Source organism: Peromyscus maniculatus, chromosome 3 (assembly GCF_049852395.1).
Source record: "Peromyscus maniculatus bairdii isolate BWxNUB_F1_BW_parent chromosome 3, HU_Pman_BW_mat_3.1, whole genome shotgun sequence".
In the NCBI taxonomy this organism is placed as follows: Eukaryota; Metazoa; Chordata; class Mammalia; order Rodentia; family Cricetidae; genus Peromyscus; species Peromyscus maniculatus.
In genome coordinates this window covers 112,965,909-112,985,352 of record NC_134854.1, presented here as the reverse complement: position 1 = coordinate 112,985,352, position 19,444 = coordinate 112,965,909, and the positions used below count along the sequence as shown (strand labels likewise).

The 19,444-nt window shown below is 51.6% G+C and overlaps 1 protein-coding gene across 14 annotated transcripts in view; it reads left to right on the top strand.

Annotated features, from left to right (window-relative positions):
- Positions 1-19,444, top strand: part of Iqsec1 (IQ motif and Sec7 domain ArfGEF 1) — a 346,001-nt gene that overhangs the window by 173,405 nt on the left and 153,152 nt on the right. For 3 of the 14 annotated variants that reach the window (XM_076567344.1, XM_076567345.1, XM_015988820.3), the window contains exon 1: positions 17,126-17,542. The exons of 9 other annotated variants lie outside the window; for them this stretch is intronic. In XM_076567344.1, coding sequence (XP_076423459.1) covers positions 17,520-17,542 — 23 coding nt within the window. In that variant the 5' untranslated portion in view covers positions 17,126-17,519. Of the gene's footprint in view, positions 1-17,061; positions 17,543-19,444 lie in introns of those variants that run through there. 2 more of the 14 variants (XM_076567343.1, XM_042273643.2) reach the window with 1 other exon arrangement.

The window sequence follows — 19,444 nt, the reverse complement described above, 5'->3', positions numbered from 1 at the left end:
ACATCCTGACACCTCGGTAGGGAGCACAGAGACCCGTCCCAACCCCTTGTTACCTCCAATAGCCTGCTTTTGACAAGGTGATGAATCTTCATGTTTAGCCCTGTCATCTGGAAGCTCCTGATTCCTGGAGTAGTGGGAAGGACCAGGGAGGGAAGGATGAAGGCAAGTGTGGCAGACGTAAGTTCTCAGTGCTGCAGGCAGACCATAGGGACCGAACAGACCCTAGCCACTGCCCTCCAGGCTCACGTGTGTAATGTCAGTAAAGGCAGAGAGCAGGAGACCCCATGGCTGCAGGTACCAGTGGCAACTGAATCTGAGGCATCTGCCATTCCCCAAATCCCTAGTACCCTGACCAGACAGCAACGTGGTCAATTGCTACCTGCCTACCCTAGGTTCTCCAGAGCCCTGGAATGGACAGGATCCAGGCTTCACAGCAATCCTCCGAGACAGGGAAGGGGCTGCAGCATGGCTGGAGTTGAGATGGCCTCCTCCCCTAGTCTCAGCTGGACATGTGCTCACAGGACAGAGCTTGCAGGTGAAACTTGCTCCAGGGAAGGAGGCCACTGCTTGTCTCTGTGTATAGGCTCCCAGACTTCATAGGGGTTTGTCTCTGAGGCAGAACTGACAGGTGGCTGGGCTCTGTCAGTGTCCCTCATATACCCCTTAGCCTGCCTTCCTTTTCTCCCTTACCCCTCGGGTCCCCTGTTACAGCCTGATGTTCCTTGCAGATAGACCTGCCCACCTCCCCTGCCTGGCTGTCACCTAGTGGGGCTCCACTATCAATCCCCTCCCTCTGGGCCTCCCTAACTCTTATCTGCCCTTCCAGCAGTAGAGGGAGCTTTTAAACACTAAATCACCCTGTCACTTTCTGGCCTAAGACCTCCCACATAGCTTGCTGCTGCAGTTGGTATAATGCCAAACTTCTTACAGCCTCCCAGTCTTGCAGGCTCACACCGGTGGCCTCCCAGCCCCATGGTCTCCCAGCTCTCAGCCTAGCCTGCCTCCTTCCTCACCTTTTGCTCAGTTGAGGCCCCTTCTGCCAGCACACCAGCCTCCATCCTTAGGACCTTTGTACCTGCTGTCCCTGCTGCCTAGACCACTCTTGCCCAGGTCTTCCCATGTTGGCTGACCTTGTTCAGGTCTCTGCTAAGGCTTCCTCTTCATGGCGGCCTTCCCTGATCATCCCTTTGAGTCTCCACAGCAGACTGAACTCCCTCTTAAGGCATCTTTTGCATGCACTTGTTCATTAGTTTTCTGTCTGTCCCTCTTCCTGCTCAATCCCCAGGGCCAGGGTTCAATAAACACTTGTAGAATGAATCAATGAGCAAATGCAGATCTGCAGGAATTCTGCTGGGAAGGAACCTGGCTTGTCTGCAGCCCTGGACCCTAAAGCAGCCACCAGTACTTGGCGGCACTGTGCTGAGGGTCTTTTCATTCACTCTGCCCTCTGCTGGTACACCACCTAGGTGTTCATGCATGTTCTGCTTTTATGGGCCACGGAGGGTGGGTAGGAGTTGGAGGATGGGGCTTTGATACAGTGATGCGAAAGAGACTTCCTGCCATTTGGGGACCATGATCAGAGACCCAGAGCTCTGCTGTGTTAGGGTCACCTGCTGGGAAGAGAGCCCATCAGTTCTTATGGGACCTTCTCAGAGCTACCTTCACTTTTAGGGTGGTGGCAGCTTTTGACTACAGCCTAAAATGTTCATTTTGCTGCTCTGAGGTGATGGAACTCAAGGCAATGGCCTGTGACCCTGCTTACCCAAGCCACTCACAGCAGCCATGTGGAGACTAACACTGTGCTCTACATCTACACATAGGTCTTTGCAGCCTTTGCCAGGACACAGCAGGTGTGGGACACAGTTGGTGGGATACCTCTTTTAGACTCAAAGCTTGGCTCCCTGGGGACCTCTGCCTGACCCCTGTTGTCTTTGTCCTTGATGTTCTGGTCACTGTCTGGTGTCTGAAGAGGTTGTGTGGTGACAGCATGACTGGTTCCTAATCTACATCCTATAGTATGGCTGTTGACAGTGGGTAATTGAGAGGATTTTAGTGTATGTACAAGGAGAATCTTCTCAGGCCAACATTAGAACCTTCTAAAAACAAAACAAAACAAAACAAAACAACTCTGGGCCTAGGAAACAACTTTCTTTGTGGATTTGACTGTTGTAGGAATTTAATAAAAATGGAGCCTACTACTCTGATCTTCATGGGGTTTTAAAAAGATTTATTTATTTTTAGTTTATGTGTATGGGTGTTTTACCTGCATGCGTGTCTGTGAATACATTCCAGGAGACCATAAGAGGGTATTGGATTCCCTTGGAACTGGAGTTACAATCATTGTAAGCTGCCATATGGGTTCTGGGAATCAAACCTGGATCCTTTGCAAGAATAGGAAGTACTCTTAACCACTGGGCCATCTCCATTAACCACTGAGCTCCGTGTTGTGATTTTTAACTCTCCATTTCCCCTAGCTCAGGGCCTGCATACGGCTGCCCCCTACCTCAAACCCCATTCCTTGATGTCTCCATGGCTCTTTTCCTGCCTTCTATGCCCCTCCCATCCCAGATACTTAATTCTTACTAGATTTTAACTTGTCTGCTTCCTTGTTGGTACTGTTGCTAATTGGACTCCCTGAATAGTCAGGGATTTGGCCTTATCCTCCATTCTGTCCTTCAGTGCCCAGAAAGATGCCTGTGTCTAGTGGTACTTCAATTAATGGTTGAGTGAGTGAAGAGATTCTGGGGTCTTCTGGAACCTCCTTTCTTCTGACCCAGTCCAGGATGAAGTGAGGCCGCAAGCCTCACTGTGGACATGAAGGACATTCTGAGGTTGGCTCAGGGATGCTCAGCTTTGGTCTCCAGAGCCTGCATGGATTTGGAACTCTGCAGACTGAGCCCCTTCAGGAGGTATAATGTGCAGGACACTAGGGCAGATGGACACAAAAGAACAGATTCGCCCAGCTTCCCAGTGACAAACGGCGGGTGATGAATGTTGGGTCTGTGTGTTATTCATCAGTTTAAAGTTGACTGCACAGCCAGAGTGATTCCGGGGCGGGGGATGCTCCCTCCTTCTTCCTCATCAATCATCAGCTCTGCAGGCAGCTACTGAAGTGGAGAGAAAGTGGGGCTGGAGAAATAAAGGGCCTTCAAGGCCCAGTGATGTTTCCTTAGGCCTGTGACCTAGGGGTAGGATGGGCATGCAGAAGGGCTGGGCCAGTTCCCAGGAGAAGATTGGGGCTCCAGCTGCAATGCAAGGGGAGCCTTGTGCTGGGTCTGAGGGTGCAGAGCAGGTAGCCAGGCCAAGACCAGCCCCAAGCCGTGGACTGAGATATGGATTTGAACTCAACTCTACCCCCAAACATTGTGAGGAGTGAGTTTTCTTGCTCTGATCTTATTTTATTCTCTATGGCCAGCAGCCAGGGTACCCTTCCAGGGTCTCGGGGATAGAGGGCATCCCAGGACATTGCCTGGCATGGGAGAGGGTTAGGGTGATCTAGCTGTTGCACACGAAAGCCCTGTGCCTGTGTAGGAGTGTGGCAGGGCTAAGACTGAAAGAGCTCCTCCTTGCTGGGACAGTCTCCTCAAGTATCCGTGGCTGTGACTTTGCACAGGCTGGTGCCCCTAGGAATATGCTTTCTTAGCTCCCACTCCCAGAAAACATTTATACACCTTTAAAACCCACTCCCACAGCACCTCTGCGGTCTTCCTCGTGATAAGTCAGAATCCTGCCTTCAGATTGGATTCTTGCTAGACTGAATCCCTGGTGGGAACATTCATGCCAGTTACCTAGTGTGATGGTAATCAGTTCCGTTGAATGACCAAGTGAAGGAGAAGGTAATTCATGAGTAGGTCTTCCATACTTGTCCTTGCTTTGAGGTCATTTAGAGACCACCTTTCCCACATCTAAGACACATTTATGTCTCTCGTTGTCCAGGTCAGACCTTGGTACACAGTTGGTGCTCAATAAATATTTGCATGGATGAGAAGAAAACATGATGATGGCAGGCTGAGCCCAAACTAGGTCCTGCTAGTCAGGGATGCTCCAGGCATTTCTGCCCATTGCTTTGCCTTATGATAGCTGGCATCACAGATGTGACCCATGAGGCAGAAGATCCAGGGAAGTGAGAGCCAGGGTGAGAACTGTCTAACTGGGAGCTCTGAGAGCTGGCTCTGTCCCCATGAGCCTCCTAGAGATGGAAATGCAGTGCAGAGCACAGCCTTACTCTGGCCTCCCCTCCAGTCTCCCTCCATGCAGCTGGCTCAGCACTTTTCCTTTGGGGCTGCAGACACCCCACCTTCCCAGCTCCTCCAAGCGCAGCTGCAGCCCCTCCCGCCCTGCCAATCAGACTCCCATTGTCTCCACATCTGCCTGTGCTGCAAATTGCCAGCATGAGTCTCCATCAGCATCCTCCATGGGAGGACATCCCAGCTCTTTTCCACAGTACCAGTTCCTAAAAGACTGGTGATTGCATCCTCAGTGTCCCGCCAGGCCTACCCAAGGGGAAGGCTAAGGAAAAAGCCCCAGGTGTCTTTGGAGAGGGGTGAGGCAGTGATGAGCACCCAGCAGGAAGGGGTTGTGGCTGGAGATAGTTCTGGGTACGTTGAGTAGGGAACATTTAGGAATGTCCTCTGCTCCTTCTTTCTCTTCTGGTGCTGCTCTAGGCAGAAGTCAGCACATCCCTAATGTAGTTCATCAGAGATGCATTCTCAGAGGGCCAGGCTCATTCAAAGGTTCTGGCCCAGGAAGTCCAGAGAGACCCGAGAGAGTGCAGTCCCCTGAAGATCTCATGGTGATTAGGGACCAAATACACACAGTACTCAGGCCCCAGGGGTTTGCAGAAAGAACAAGGACTGGGCTGCACCAGGGTCAGCTCCTGGGAGGCAGTACAGCAGTGGTCAGGCTGGCCCAAGGAAACCTCCAGACCTGCTTCTCCCTGTAGGGTGTAGTTGTTAAGCACTGTGAGCCAGGAATGAAGTGTAGAGGGAGGGAGGGTGCTCGGAGGAGGTTGGCCCCAGATCCTGACCTGGCCTCAAACTCACTACACACCTACATCACCACTAGGTAATGAGCACTGCCAGCCCTCAGAAACATGCTGCACTTAGCCCAGGATGGATGGATGTTACTGAGAAGCCTGCTAGATGCTAAACTCCAGTCTCCTGTTACCCTAGAGTCCCAGTTTAGATCCAGAGAAGTCTAGTGCTCTCTGAAGGTCACACAGCTGAACAGGCACCACAGAGCTCCACAGAAGAAGGACCAGCAGCTGACAGTTGAGGCATCCAGTCAACCTGGCTCTGACCCCCATGACCCTCTGCCTGGCAGTATGCAGGTGGCCAGACCCCAACCCCTCGACTTTGTTTCTGCATCTGTGCAGTGGGTCAGTAGTGGATCCTTCCTTGCTGGGCCATCCATAGGAAGTGCCTAGCACAAGCTTGCCACAAGGTAGGTCAGGGGAGAAGCTGAGCCAGACATGATCTTGGGCTAGGATGATCCTGTTCAGGTGGGAACAGAATGAAACTCCAGGAACTCCAGCTCCCATTTCTGCATCTAGCAAGCCCTTTGGGCTCATAGGTGAGCACACTGAGCAGGGGTGAGACTGTGAGGTAGCTCTTCTAGCCTATAGTCCTGCAGGTGTCAGTGGTAGCTTAAGTTCAAAGGGCATTGGAGGTATTATCCAGAGGAGAAAATAGTCAAGTCCATGAGTCTTCAGACTTAGCTGATGGGATCAAAGATAATGTCGCGGTTGGTACCATCTGAGATCCCATCCTTGCTTGCTTCCTTGTCCTCATTCTCAGGAAGTCTATAGCTTAATGACAAGGTGGCCCCGTCCTCCACAGCCAAACTGCTGAAGCCCAGCATCCAAAAGATCCTGCTCAGGATGCTTCTCATTTGCCAGTCTTGGATCATCCCCCATCTCTGAGCCAATCACTGAGCCCAAAGAGGATGGAGGCTTTAGCCAGACTGGAGAGATGTCAGGTACATCTTGAGCCTACAGGGGGCAGCTGGGACCAAGAGAGTGACCCAACTGAGTCCTTGGATTGGATATGGCAAGAGTTCTAAGTATCAGGGGCCTGGAAGGATGCCGGCAGAAGATCCACCACAGCTGGAGCCTGGATGCAAGCAGAGGTTCCAGCCATGGCTACCTACATAGTCTTCAGTGCCCATATCATAATCACTAGGCGTCAATGCTTCCCTGGGTGCCCTTGGCCATGTGCTCCATACAACCTGCTGGATGAAGGAGCCTCCAGAGGGGCAAAATTACATCATCTATGGGCCATCCTGAGCAGCCTTGCCCTCCCAGGTCTCCACTCATGGCATCTGTCCAGGAAGAAGCCTCTCATCCCACGGCAGGAGGGCTAGCTGCTTTTCTGTGATCTTTCATTATGCATATGGGTGTAGGCCTTCCTGCTCCAAAGACCCACTGGATGCCTATAGGCAGGCAGGAATGGAAGCCTCCAAGTCCTCTGTGTCCCTAAGCCTTGCCGGTCTTAGGAGTTGTGAGGACAGAAGTTCTGACTATCCACCTGGGGCTATCCTAGGCCATTGGTTCTCAACCTGTGGATTGAGACCCCCACAGGGGTCACATATCAGATATTTGCCTTATCATCCATAACAGTAGCAAAATTACTGTTATGAAGTGTCAATGAAATAATTTTATGGTTGGGGGTCACCACAATGTTAGGAAGGTTGAAAACCACTGATCTTTAAGAACCTAAAAGATCTAGGCCCTTTTATTACATGGGGTTTGCTACAGTAATCCCAGGGATTGAGATGCCACCCAGCATATGGAACACAGAGGATTGGGAGCTGGAACCCCAAGGTACTCAACATAGCCTATTTGAGAAGGTGACATTTGAGATCATTGCTATGGGGAGGGGAAGGGACACCATGGGCATCAGACATGATAAACACAAAGGCCCAGAGGCTTGATAAAGTCCTCTGCTCTGGGGATGGAAGGATGCTAGTATGCCTGCAGCAGAGTAGAGGGGCCTAGCATCAGGACAAGAGTCTATGAAGTGGGACAGGGCTTGAAGGCTTGTTATCTTCCCTGTTATGTGCTCCATGACCCATGCCTTGCCTGGATGACAGGTCCCACTGAGGCTCTGGAGCAGGAGGTAGCAGAAGGCAATGAAGTTATGAGAGAGGGTCCAGCAGAGCATAGTAGCTTGGGCATGGGGGAGGCTGGCTGCAGGCCTGAGGAGGAACCCAGCCCCTGGAGTCCGGCTGCTGTGGAAGCAGTCTTGGGGTTTCACACTTTCGATGATAATGTTGAGACAGCCAAACACTGCCCTCTGCTGGGGTACCTGTGTATGATATTCAGAGCTTTCTTGAGAACTGACAGACCTCAGGCCCTCCAAGACCCCTTCTGCAGCTCTTCAGCCTTCATTGTCTTGTTCTCACCCAGCACAATACTGAGTGGCTTGACCCTAGAGCAGCATTTGCCCCCACGATCTCTGCCTTGTCTCTGGGCCTCAAGGCTGCCTGGAGGGCAGAAAATACAAAATAACCACCCTGCTTCAGGGTAGCCCGTCAGGATTCCTTTGTCATACCTAAGCCACCACCTTCCTGCTCATCTTCCATGCTAGAGCTGAACTTCAGAGAATGCCCCCGGGGAGTGACAAAGTGTAGACCCCCACAGAGCACATGACTCCCAGGAGTTGCCCTTTGCTTGCCCACACCTCTGTCCTGGACATACCTACAGCACCTGGTTAGAGGGGAGAACAGGGGTCTAGGCGTGGAATGGCGACAGTGAACAGAACAGAGCAGGGCAGTCAGAGACGCCATGGGACCAAGCTGTAGCCCAGAAGGAGTGACTCATCTGATACAACTCGGCTTTCCTACGTGCTCCCAGGACCCTCCACAGCCTCGACCTGTTTCTGCAATAGTTGCGGGTTTTTTTTTTTTTTTTTTTTTTGGTCAGGGAGGCTAGGAAGGAAGGAGGGAGGAAGAAGGATATGTGGGCCCATAGTAGAGACCAAGAATATCATCCCTTGGTATCCGAAGTGGACACCTTCATACATCAAAAACCATGACACTCAAGCTGTACATGTGAACAGCCCCATGCACCTGTGCAAGCTGGGCGAGCTGTGGATGTCTTACAGTATCTAGGGTGAGTGGTTATTCTGCTGTGTGGGTTAGGGTAAGGACAGGAATCTGGCTTGTTTTGTACAGGTGCAGTGTCTTTAGGGATAGTGTCCAATGTGGCTGAGTCTAGGGATGCAGAGCCTACAAGAGCCACTACACTCAAAAAAGAGAACAGGGCCTTCCCCAGGCCTCACTCCAGCCTGGGTCACAGGAGGCACATATTTGTTCATCCACCCAATGTCCTGGGAAGACCAACTGTATACTGGACATGGGGGAAGCTTTGGAGCCAATCAGTGAATTCAGACATGGTCTTCCAGCCCTCATCAGCCCAAGGTGACACCCTCTGAGGATGACAGTGGGCTATGGGCGATGATACAAGGATGGCGAGGAGTGGCAGGGGCAGAGGTGGGAGGGGGACCCTGCTGAACCCATGTCGAATGAGCCTGAGACCAAATGGTAAGTGAAGGATTGCTTTGGGGATGGCAGGAATTAAATGAAGGGGCTTGGGGTTGGGTCAGCATATCTGAAGATCACTGCAGCCCATGAGAGGAGAAAGTTTGTCAGCTAGGGGGCACAGATGAGTTTTCTTCCAGCACAACCACTGAGTTTCTCTGCGATGAGCATATCCCAGTATATGTTTACATCCAGCCCAGGGCTAGCAGTCAGGGTAATGTGGGTGCTCTGCATCTAGGCTCCATTCAGCCTGCCCAGTGTGCCCAAGTGCTAGTGGGGAGGGCATATCTGAGCTTGGGGTCCAAGTCTGAGATCTCTGCGGAGTTCACTGGTTGATAGGACATGGTTCCCCTGATGTGGTAGGTACCTGAATATGCCAGGAGAAAGAACACAGGTTGGGAAGCAAGAGTCTGAAGGATAATGGAGGCCTGGCTGAGGATCTGGGGACTATCTCTACAATAGGCTTAGGCTCACTGCCATGCAGACCCCATGAGTTCTGTCCTTATAGCACTCATGACTGTGGGGGAGGCAAATGTGAGACTGTACTTGAAACTTGGGTTGCATTCATTCACTCATTCTCTCATTTATCAACCCACAGCATTTTATTGAGTAGCTACTGTGTCCCAGGTAATAGAGTCACAGCCCTGAACAGAAAAGATCAAGGCCCTCTTCTTATAAGGCTGGGACTCAGCTTGCTGTGCCCTCAAAACCCTGGTCAGCCCTTCCACTCACCTGGGCCACCAGCAAAACCTCCATGGAGGAAAGGTCCAGGAGAGGGAGGCACTGACTTACTCTGGTAGAAAAGTGTGTGCTTACCTGGAAAGGATCCTGGCCTAGAGATAGAACAAGGAATATTTACTCTGCAAAAACTGTCTGAGCTCCTCCTGCAGCCCAGCCTGTTACAGGCACCAGAGAGACAACGACCAAGTGACCATAGCCCGTCGGGCCCTAATGGCCATGAACTTTGTGGGAGGTGCCATCCTCACCAAGCACGAGTCTCCTTTCTTAATCTATCAGGGCTTGGGAAGGAGGTATCATCCATGCCTCAAACAGAGCAGCCAGTAGCTTGCCAGTTTCCTAGAGCCCATAGGGTTCTGGCACCATGCCCATTGCCTATCATTCTGTTACACAGATGCTCTGTGCAAAGGACCATGTAGCCCGCACAGCTCTGGGACACTAGTTACATCAGCAGCTAATAGCTGCCCCATACAATTGTGCAGTGCATAGGTTATACCACTTGCCCTGCCCAGTGGCCCTGTCCTCACCTACCTCATTGCACATGCCCCTGGAGACACTGTTGAGCATGTCATAGGTCTCACTGTGCTCTCAATGGCCCACTGTACATATTCACTTATTTGGTTTTCTTTTGTTTAATATTTTTATTTTTATCTGAGTGTGTGGTGTGTGTGTGTGTGTGTGTGTGTGTGTGTGTGTGTGTGTGTGTGTGTGTGTGCAGTGCCCTGAGAGGCCAGAAGAGGGTGTTGTTGTATCTCATGGAGCTGGGGCTACAGGTGGTTGTGAGATGCTCAACATGGATGTTGGGATCTGAACTCCTGTCTTATGTAAGAGCAGCTCTTGATCACTGAGCCAATTCTCTAGCCCTACTCATTTGCTTTTTTACAACCCTCTGTGAGAAGGATCAGAACTGATTTTCAGAGAGACCCGCTAAGTCACTTTCAACCCCACAGCTCCCTCTGAACCTGTTCAGGTCCCCATCTGCTTCCCATGAAAACAAGCTCAGAGGCAGGCTTAGTAATTGTTAGATGACCGAAGGCTTTCGTTATGATGCATTTTTCTTGTGACTCTAATCATAGAGAGTTGGAGTTTTCATTCATTCATCATTCATTCATTCATTCATTCATTCATTCATTCATTCGTGGGGAGTGAGGTGAGCTGGAGGTTCAAACCAGGGCCCAGCTCATGCTAGGCAAGTTCTCTGCCACTAAGCTACGTCCTGCCTACACTGTAGAACATTTTTTAAAAAGAAGGAATGCAGTTGACCAGTAATCCCATACCTGAGAGATGACAACTTTTCACTGTGGTGTGTCTCATCATGTGCCCTTCCAGAAGTTTCTCTAACCTAGATTTTTGTAGAATTGTATGCTCAGACTAAGCATACAGCTTGCTAACTTCCTTTTTTACTGCAGTTATCACTGAGAATGCCCCAAGGAGGGCCCTGTGCTAGTATCCTGCAGTGATGTTTATGGTGACATCCAGGAGTCCACTCTGCTGCTGTTGTCCACACTGCTGGGCAGGTGCCGTGAGTTCGGGCACACACACACACACACACACACACACACACACACACACACACACACCCCACACGTTTTGGTTTTGGGTTTTTGTTGTTGTTTTTGTTTTTTACTGAGAATGTTCTAATGTTATCTCAGATTCCAGAGAGGAGAATCAGGGCCTGAGTCACCCTGGCAGAAGGGAACAGGTGGCAAGTCCCTGGGAAGGGTAGACAAGGCTGGGAGCATGTGCCTTCTGTCTGGCAGTGGCCTTCAGCGGGCAGGAGCACCACAGCTGGGGCCAAGATGCCTGTTCTCTTCCCTCCACTCTAGTGACTTCCCTTCTGTCCCTTCCCTTCTTTTCCAAGGTCCATTTCCCCAATTGGACCTAACCCTTTGTCCCCCACTTTCCTAGAGCCAAGGTTTCAGCAAGACCCTCATGACTTTCTGGAATCCTCATGTCCCTCATCTTGAACTTGCCCATCACTCCCGAAAGGAGGGGCCCTCGCTCCTCTTACCCTGCACCTCCACTGTGTCTCATAAAGGTACACGAGACCACTGTCCACTCCGAAGTCCACAAGAACCTGTACTGCCCTGTCTCCCACCCCTTTCTTCCACCCACTCTCCCTCTCCCTCTCCTCCATAATATCTCTTCTTTCCCTTCTCATCCTCACACCATACTCATGGCTCCCACTCCCTCCAGAATGACGGTCCTAACAGCCAGAGACTATGTGAGCCGTGGTGACTGCATGGTCTCCACCATTCAGGAGAGTGTCAGTGAGTGTCTACTACTGGTACAGACATCATCACCCCAGCTCCCCCTTTGCCCCTACCAGACAATTAAGGGTTTTGCACAGTTCCCTTAAGACAGGGCTGGGGAAAGGGCCGAGGAGCCAAAGTAGTCCCTTCCTCCCAGTAGGAGTGTGGCCTTTCTCACTCATGTGTCTCTGCTTAGTTGAGTCTCAAAGCAAGCCTGGGCCAGCTTTGTCCTATACAGTTGAAGGAAGGATAGCTTTGGCAAATTCATGGTAGTTATGGTGGAGCACTTATGGCCTGGGGCTCTGCCTCACTGGTTCCCCTTTACATAGCCCAGGGCTCCATGGGCTTTCTGATCTGCCTAACCTGCCTGTAGGCTTACCCTGCTCTGGGTAGCCCAAGCAGTACTGGGTAGCCCTAGTTGAGGAGAAAAACATGTTGGTCAATATTGCCCTGTACTAGATATTATAGTCTCCAGAGCAAATAAGTGAGCTTGCCTGGAGCTGGCCTAAGGGGCCCAGCCTGGGAGGTGGGGTGATAGGAAAAAGAGGGGTTGCTGCTGAGTGCTGAGTCCTGAGAACCTGAGCTGGGAGTGCAGGGCAATCCAGGCATCTACCTGCCTGGCACCCTCACACCAGCCCAGGGTTCCAAGATTGGCACCCAGCTCCCCAGGCTGTGTGAGACCATACTGATCAAGTTTATTCCACGCCAGTTTTTATGTGGAGGAGATTGGCTGACACATGAGGTACATTGTCTATAACTTTGAAAAGCATTCAAAAAGCCATGAGTTAGACCCTCAGCACCTTATAAATCTGTAAGCTCAGCACTGGGGATGTGGGGGCAGGAAGATCAGAAGTTCAAGGTTATCCATCTCTACTGTATTAGAGGCCCACCTCAGCTACCTAAGACTCTGTCTAGAAAAAAAGAAATTGAAAAATCCTTTAAATTGACAGACCTCAGACAAGTTTAGTTCAGGAAGCAGGGCTTTGGGGACCTGAACAGCGCTTGAAGTCACTGCCTCACAGCTGTGAGTGGGGAGCACAGCCTGGCTCAAGTTTGAGAACTCCCCAACCCAAAGTTCCCAGCTGATGGTGCCGAGTCTCCATCACTGGACTCACTGCCTGATGAGAGGTGAGGTATGGGAGGTGAGTTGGGGGACTCCCAGCCTACAGCCACTGCATCTCAGATTTGGTCCTAGATCACTCTGCACTCCCAGCTCAGGGTCTCAGAATTGAGCACTCCACAGCGCCCCCTCTTGTTTCCATTCACCCCACCTCCCGGGCAGGTGACTCCCAGTAAGTTCACTTATTCCCTCTGGAGGCCACAGCATCCACTACAAGGCAACATTGACACACTTGTTTTTCTCCCCAGCCATGGCTACCCGGTGCAGCTTGGGCTTCTTCATGTATGCCGATGGCAAGCTTGGTGCACCACAGACAGCCTGGCACACTCTGAGGCAATCCTGACTGGGGGGAACTGATGCCAACCCTTGTGGTCCTAGATGTTAATTCCTTCTCAGGGGTGCTCTGAAGACCTTTTTTAGCTATCTTAGGGTAGGAATCTGATCTCCCCCAAGTCAGGGGATGGGGTTCTGGTTTGCTGCAGAAGGGAGTGTTTGCTGAGAATCCAGAAGCCTATATAGATTTCCAAAGATAATTGCTTAGGGGCTTCTCCTTCCTCAACCACCCTGCAATGAGAGAAGGGGCTATAGACAATGGAATCCTCTTCCCAGCCTTCCCCATAAGGTCTCCTACATCCAGAACACTGGCCGCAACTATGATTTGAGAGGCATGTGATGTGCACCTGCAGCATGGAAGAGCCTATGGTTTGCAGAGTCTGTGATTCAGCCTTCCCAATGTGATGTTGAGCAGAGAGCTGGCTGCAGAAAAAGACACACAGTATGAGGCCACTTATGTACAGCTCCAAATACTCACAGTAGTCTACACTGCTCAGGATGCCTGTGTGTGGATAACTGAGTAGGAAAGGTTCCCTATGGATCATTCATGCACTTATGGGAGGCTGGGAGCTGGGCTGGAGAGGGGATGTTACAAAGAATGACCCCAAGGCTTCCAGCATGTTTATCAACTGAAGTTTCTCCTTATAAGCAGCTGGTGCGTCATAGTTCACAGTGCTCATCTTTATGTCTTTTAGAAAATTTTAAATATTTTTAACGTCATAGCACAGTATCATTTTCAGAATCGATGCAGTACTTTCTATTTCTTATATGTACATGAACACATAGGAAAAGTGCTGGAAAGATGCACTCCAGACAGATGAGAACCGTTTCTTCTGCAGAGATGAGCAAGAGGGACTGGGGGGCAGAGAGGAGAATATACTTACTTTATGAATAGTCATTTTCTATGGGCCTGGTGAAGCACAACTTTAATCTCAGCATTCTGAGAGGCAGAGGCAAGAAGATCTCTGTGAATTCTAAGCCAACCCAGTCTACATAGTAAGCTCTAGGCCAGCCAAGGTTACAAGTGAGACTGTGTCTCAAAAGAAAAGAAATGTTCACGTTATTTCTGCAATTTGCATTTTACTTACTGAAAATGCAAAGCTCGGGGAAAAGGGAGATACAGTACTGGGGCTTGAAGTATTTGTGTTCTGGGGACTGGTACAGGTTAAGGGGTGCACACACTGGAGCTCCACAGTTAAGCCTATGACCACCTGAAAGGGAGATGGGCTGCTGTCCCTGGGAAGATGGTCCAATCCTGAGGTGCATGGCTGCCTGCCTGGAATGACTGAGACTGGCATATCTCTGTCATGTGCCAGCAGCCTTCTCCCCCTTCCCAAATGCTGTTATGCTCCTGCCTAGGAGACAGATGGTCACAGGTTGGAAGACAGAGACACCCTGCCTGAATGTCCCTGTCAGCTTGCAGGTTGGAATTTTCCAGTCTATGGAGGGGAAGTCCTAGATCAGAAGTTTCTGGAACCAGCCCTGGAAGCTGCTTCTGCCCCCAGACTGGAGGGCTGAGTGGGGACAGAGATGTGTCCAGAGACCGGCTGTGGAGTGCTCTGTGTCATCCCCAGCCTGAAACAATGGATTGGTAGATGTTCCTGTGCTTACAACCCTAGCCAGGGGCAGTCCTGGCAAGGCTGACTGCCACTCCTCCAACCTCAGGCATCTGATCACAGTTGAAGTGGACAGGTACAGTCTGCCATACCACTTCCTAACTGTGACTTTGAACCCTCTTGTGCCCTTGGGACTCCTGTCTCTGAAGTTGAACTAAGTAGTCTGACCCTCACTTGGTGATAGCATGCTCCTGCACTCTGTTGATTCTTTGACCTCAGAAACCTCTGGGGTCTCAAGTTAGAGACCAGCAGGAATGTCAGCCGTATGGCTTTTGGAATCTCCTTTACCTAACCAGACCTGACTCAGTGCCAGGCAGAGAGCGTCAGGTGTGAGAACAACTGCTGTGTGCTGTACTCAATGCTTGGTCAAAGCCTGAAAGCCTTGGCAGCTCTTTCTGGGTGTGGGGGCCTTTATCTCACATTCTACTGTAAAATACAGTCCACGCAAGGTGTGCATGCCTCTCTGGAGGAAGGGCCAGAAAAGACACAGGTGTGCAATGGATGTCATGTATCCAAAGGGAGGCGAAGAAGAAGCCCAGGATGAGGACTTCAGAACAGAATGCACTCAGGGTAGCCATTTCTTCCTCGCTGCCTCAGTTTACTCATCTGTGGCATGTGAGAAGCTCCTCTTTAAGAAGGTCGAAAGGGTGTTGCTGGAGCACAGGCACCCTGGTGGGCTCGCCTTGCCTCAGTGTTAGTGACCTCCCCCCGCCCCGGGGAGGGGGCTGCCTTTCTAAACAGCTGTGGTAAATTAATCCTGTTTCTGGTGTTTCTCAGGTATGAAGACAGTAGGACCCCAAACAGAAGGACTCCTTCTGATGATGTGGTGGTATTCTGATTTTGCTAAGCTATAATGCAACTCAATCAGGGAGAGAGATGGGGCCAGGTTGCCACGTGCTAAGCCCACACAACTATGAATTGTCCTATGACAGCATTCTTCAGGGGGGGGGCAGGTCATTGGAAGACTGGATGTTTCTAGAGTCCCCTGAACTTTGGCTACACAGCTGCTTCCGCAGTTACTACGCTGCATCTAAGGACCCTCCACCAGAAGAATGAGGTCCTCTTCATCTGGCCTCTGTCCCTCTTGGCTGTGAAACTTCCAGTTGCTCACTGGCTCTGAGATCCATTTCCTCTGAAATAAAAGAACGGAACTCCAGAACGAAGCCTCCCTCGTCCCCTAACTTCTGCGGGTCTGAGAGGCTGAGGGAATGGAAAGAAGAAATAGAATCAGGCTGGCAATTGCCACCCCCAGCCAGAGGGTTCACAGTCTCACTTCCTCAGCCTTTCATGTGCCCCTCCCCTGGAGGCAGCTTGGCTGGTGAAGACAGAGTGCTGGCTGTGCCACCTTCTATCCGTTAGTCCTAAATGAATGAGGACTCACCACCACCACCACCACCACCACCACCACCACCACCACCACCACCATGTGCGCCTCCCCAGGGTCTGAGGTGTGCATTACAATGCATTCCTTATACACATGCTCAGCTGGGGTTGAGATTCCTGACTGACACTTGGTAAACAGGATACCTGCTCAGAAAAGCATGATACACAGAGGGCAGAAAAGGTGAGTGTGCAGGGAGAGAAGTGGGCATTTCTCATCCTCGCCTCTTCTGAGCTACCTTGTCTGTGCCAGTGCCCCTCAAATCCATCCAGCTTCTTTCTGCCTCAGGGCCTTAGCACAAGCTCTGCTCAGAAAGCTCCTGCCATGGCAGTTGGCTAGGTGAGGGCTCCTGGAGAGGCCTCCTTTCCCCGCCCCCAACTCAAGAAGATGACCCCACCCACCCACCCACTCACTGTGCCTCCTTTCTGCTTGGTTGAACCCTGATCTGATTGCTAGGCGCAATTTCACATTCCAACTTTCACGTTTTTCTCCACTTTTCCCTTTCAGAATGTATCCTTGATGAAGGGGGATGCTCTGCAGGCACACTGGGGGTGCTGGCAGGAGGGGGAGGGAGGGAGGGAGGGAGGAAGGGCACCACAGCTAGAACAGACTGGCTGCAGCCCGGGCCTCACTCTCCCCTTAGGTCATAACTGGCAGCAGTAATCCAAGCTGTGTCATCTGCTATTCAGCTACTGTATGTGGTCGGCCCTCCAAGACTGGTCACACAGCTGTCATGATCCCATTTTACGGTAGCACATCTTAGACTCCCAGGAGACACTCAGCTTGCTGAAGTCTCGTGGCCCCTAACTCCAGGGCATAAGATCTCCTGAGCGCTTAGTTTAGTGATTCCTATGTTTCCATGCCAAGGACGGAAAAGCTGTCCTGGAAGGCAGTACCATCATTCTTTGGGCTGCGAATGCATTTTAGCAACTGATTTCCAGGTTTCTAGTGAGGGCCAGGAAGGAGTCACCTCGGTCTCAGCGCCAGGGCTCTTGATTTTTGCAGCCGCACCGCAGGGCAGCTCTGTTTGATGCTGCAGTTGCCATGGCAACGAGCACTTTGGCGATTGGTCCAGCTCGGCCGCACTACGTTGCTCCTGGAAGGAGGGGGGCGCTCCTGCACTCCTGTCCCTCCTCCGGATGCTGCGAGAGCAAACCGGCACCGATACCCCCCTCCCCCAGCTCTCCCCTCCTCATCCCAGCGCCCTGACACCCCGGATGTGCGGGAGGGAAAAATCCCAAGGAAGTCCCAGGTAGCAGCGAGGCAGACGCCCCCGCCCAACCTGGCGACCATGGTGACTCGACGTCTTCCCAGGCTTCTGGGCACAGTGTAAACCCTGCGTGGGAGGACCCGTTTGGAGCCCCCTGCCACATTACACCCAGCTTTTTTAGATGAACCTGCCAGTCCTGGGAAAGTGACTGCCCTTGGCTTTCATTTTCTTCCTTTTCACCTCGCTTGAGCATCCTGCTCCTCCTCTGAACCACCTTGAACCTCCTCAGCCCAGGCAGGAAAGAGAGAGAAGGAGATCAGACTTGGGCAGGATGGCTTGCCGAAGACGCTATTTGTGAGTATATGAGACAGGTTTATCCTATAGCTGAGGCAGAAAGGACCACAACTCGAGTGCTGGAGTGAGGGGCTTGGTGGGGGTGGGGTGGCTGCTCTGCAGGTGGCTTCCAGGGGGCCTGGCTTCCAAGCTTGTCTCTAGTGTTTGTCCCCTGCGGCAGAGGTTGATGTGATGTTGATGGTGATGAGGAGAAAAATAATCTTAGTCAGCAAATCTTCCTTCGGCTGTGAAAGTCCCTTCCTGAGACAGTCCCCTTCCTCCTAATCCATATCCACATACAAGGGCCCCCAAACCCGTGACCATGGTCCAGGCTTTTGGCAATGCCCCAAGCTAGCTTGTTTATGGAAAGCTTTGGTGCTCAACAAGCCTGTGGCCTGCGCCCAAGCCAGGTGGAAGGCCATCAGCAGGCTGAGACAGTGGCCGGGGATGGCATCCTCCACGGACAGGTGAAGGTGGCAGCAGTGTCCAGCTGTCGAGTGCAGGTGTAATGTGTGGGTACAGAGCACCCGTCTGCTGGGGCTGATGCCAGCAGCAGAGGCGGTGAAAGTCGGGCTTAGGGTGGTGACATCACGGGACTGGGTATTTATGGAAGCAAAGCCGTGCTTGGTAAAGCCCGGCTTCCCAGGGGGCAGTGGGATTCAAATGCCAGTTTCTTTCTAGGCTCTCTGGGGGGCTCTTCAGGGTGCTGTTCTGGAAAGAGCAACCTTTACCCCACTTGGGCACTCTAGGCTCTGGAGACTGAATGAGGTTTGGGTCTGTCTGGTCTTTGCCTGCCCTAGGCTACCTGCCCCGCGCTTGGAAGCTGCTAGGAACAGTTTGGTGCTCTCGGATCTTGTGAGGTTAAGAAGCAAGCCATGATGTATTTGTATTGGGATCAGCCACCAGTACTAGGATAGGGTTTGCAGCAATTTGTAGGAGGTCACCTGGGAGATTTAGACTCTCCTCAATCGGACCTTGAACTTGTAGAAGCCCCAAGCCCCATCAAGGGCCCTCCAAGTCCTCTTTAAGCTCTACTTCCTACCCTCCTACAAGGGGCGGTTCCCATGCTAATGAGCCTGATAGAAAGTAAACATTGCCTGCAGCTGCGTCAGCAGGCTGGGTCAGCAGGCTCCTGCAAGAGGAGTGGGACCATGGCCTCAGGCTGTGGGTCTGCATTTTCAGTGGAAAAGCCTTTGAGTCTGTTTGTTGGTAGAAGCAAACCACACAGAGTCCTTGCTCTCTGTGGCAAGGCCAGAAATAGTAAAGCTTTCCCCAGCTTGGAACTTGGTCTCACATTTGGAGAAGGTACTTCCCAGGCAGCAGCCTCCCTCCTACCTGCCACACCTTTTCTGGCACAGGAGCCTCCAGTGTCAAAGAAACTGACAACTTGCAGAGGCCACTAAGCTGCTGTGGAGGGAAGATGTCATTAGCATGAAATGTGACAGTCCTCATGGAGAGCAGCCTGGCTCAGGGCCTGTTTCCAAGGCTCAGGAATGCCATCTGAAAGGCTTTGCATAGGCAGGAATGAAGACACACACACACACACACACACACACACACACACACACACACACACACATTTTTGAAATAGGGAAACGGAGACTGGAAAAATCACCCCTGGAAACGTAGCATGTTCTACCTTAGGCATGGGGCCTGGGCTTTGCATGGAAATCATTTTGTCAAGAGCACGGCTCCCTCCCATAGATCCCACTGTGCTTCCAAGGTTCATTCAACCTGTCAGGGGCCAGGGACTTGCATCTGAACACACAGCCTTAGGCAGCCCTGTTGGCAGCTCTTGTCTGGGGATCAGTGCTCCTGCCTCCCTTCCTTGAAGGTCTCTCCACTCATCTTTTACTCTTGGGGCGAGCTGTAGGCTGAGCTATCCCTACGTCTGCTTCCTCCTACATTCTACTGGTATCAGCC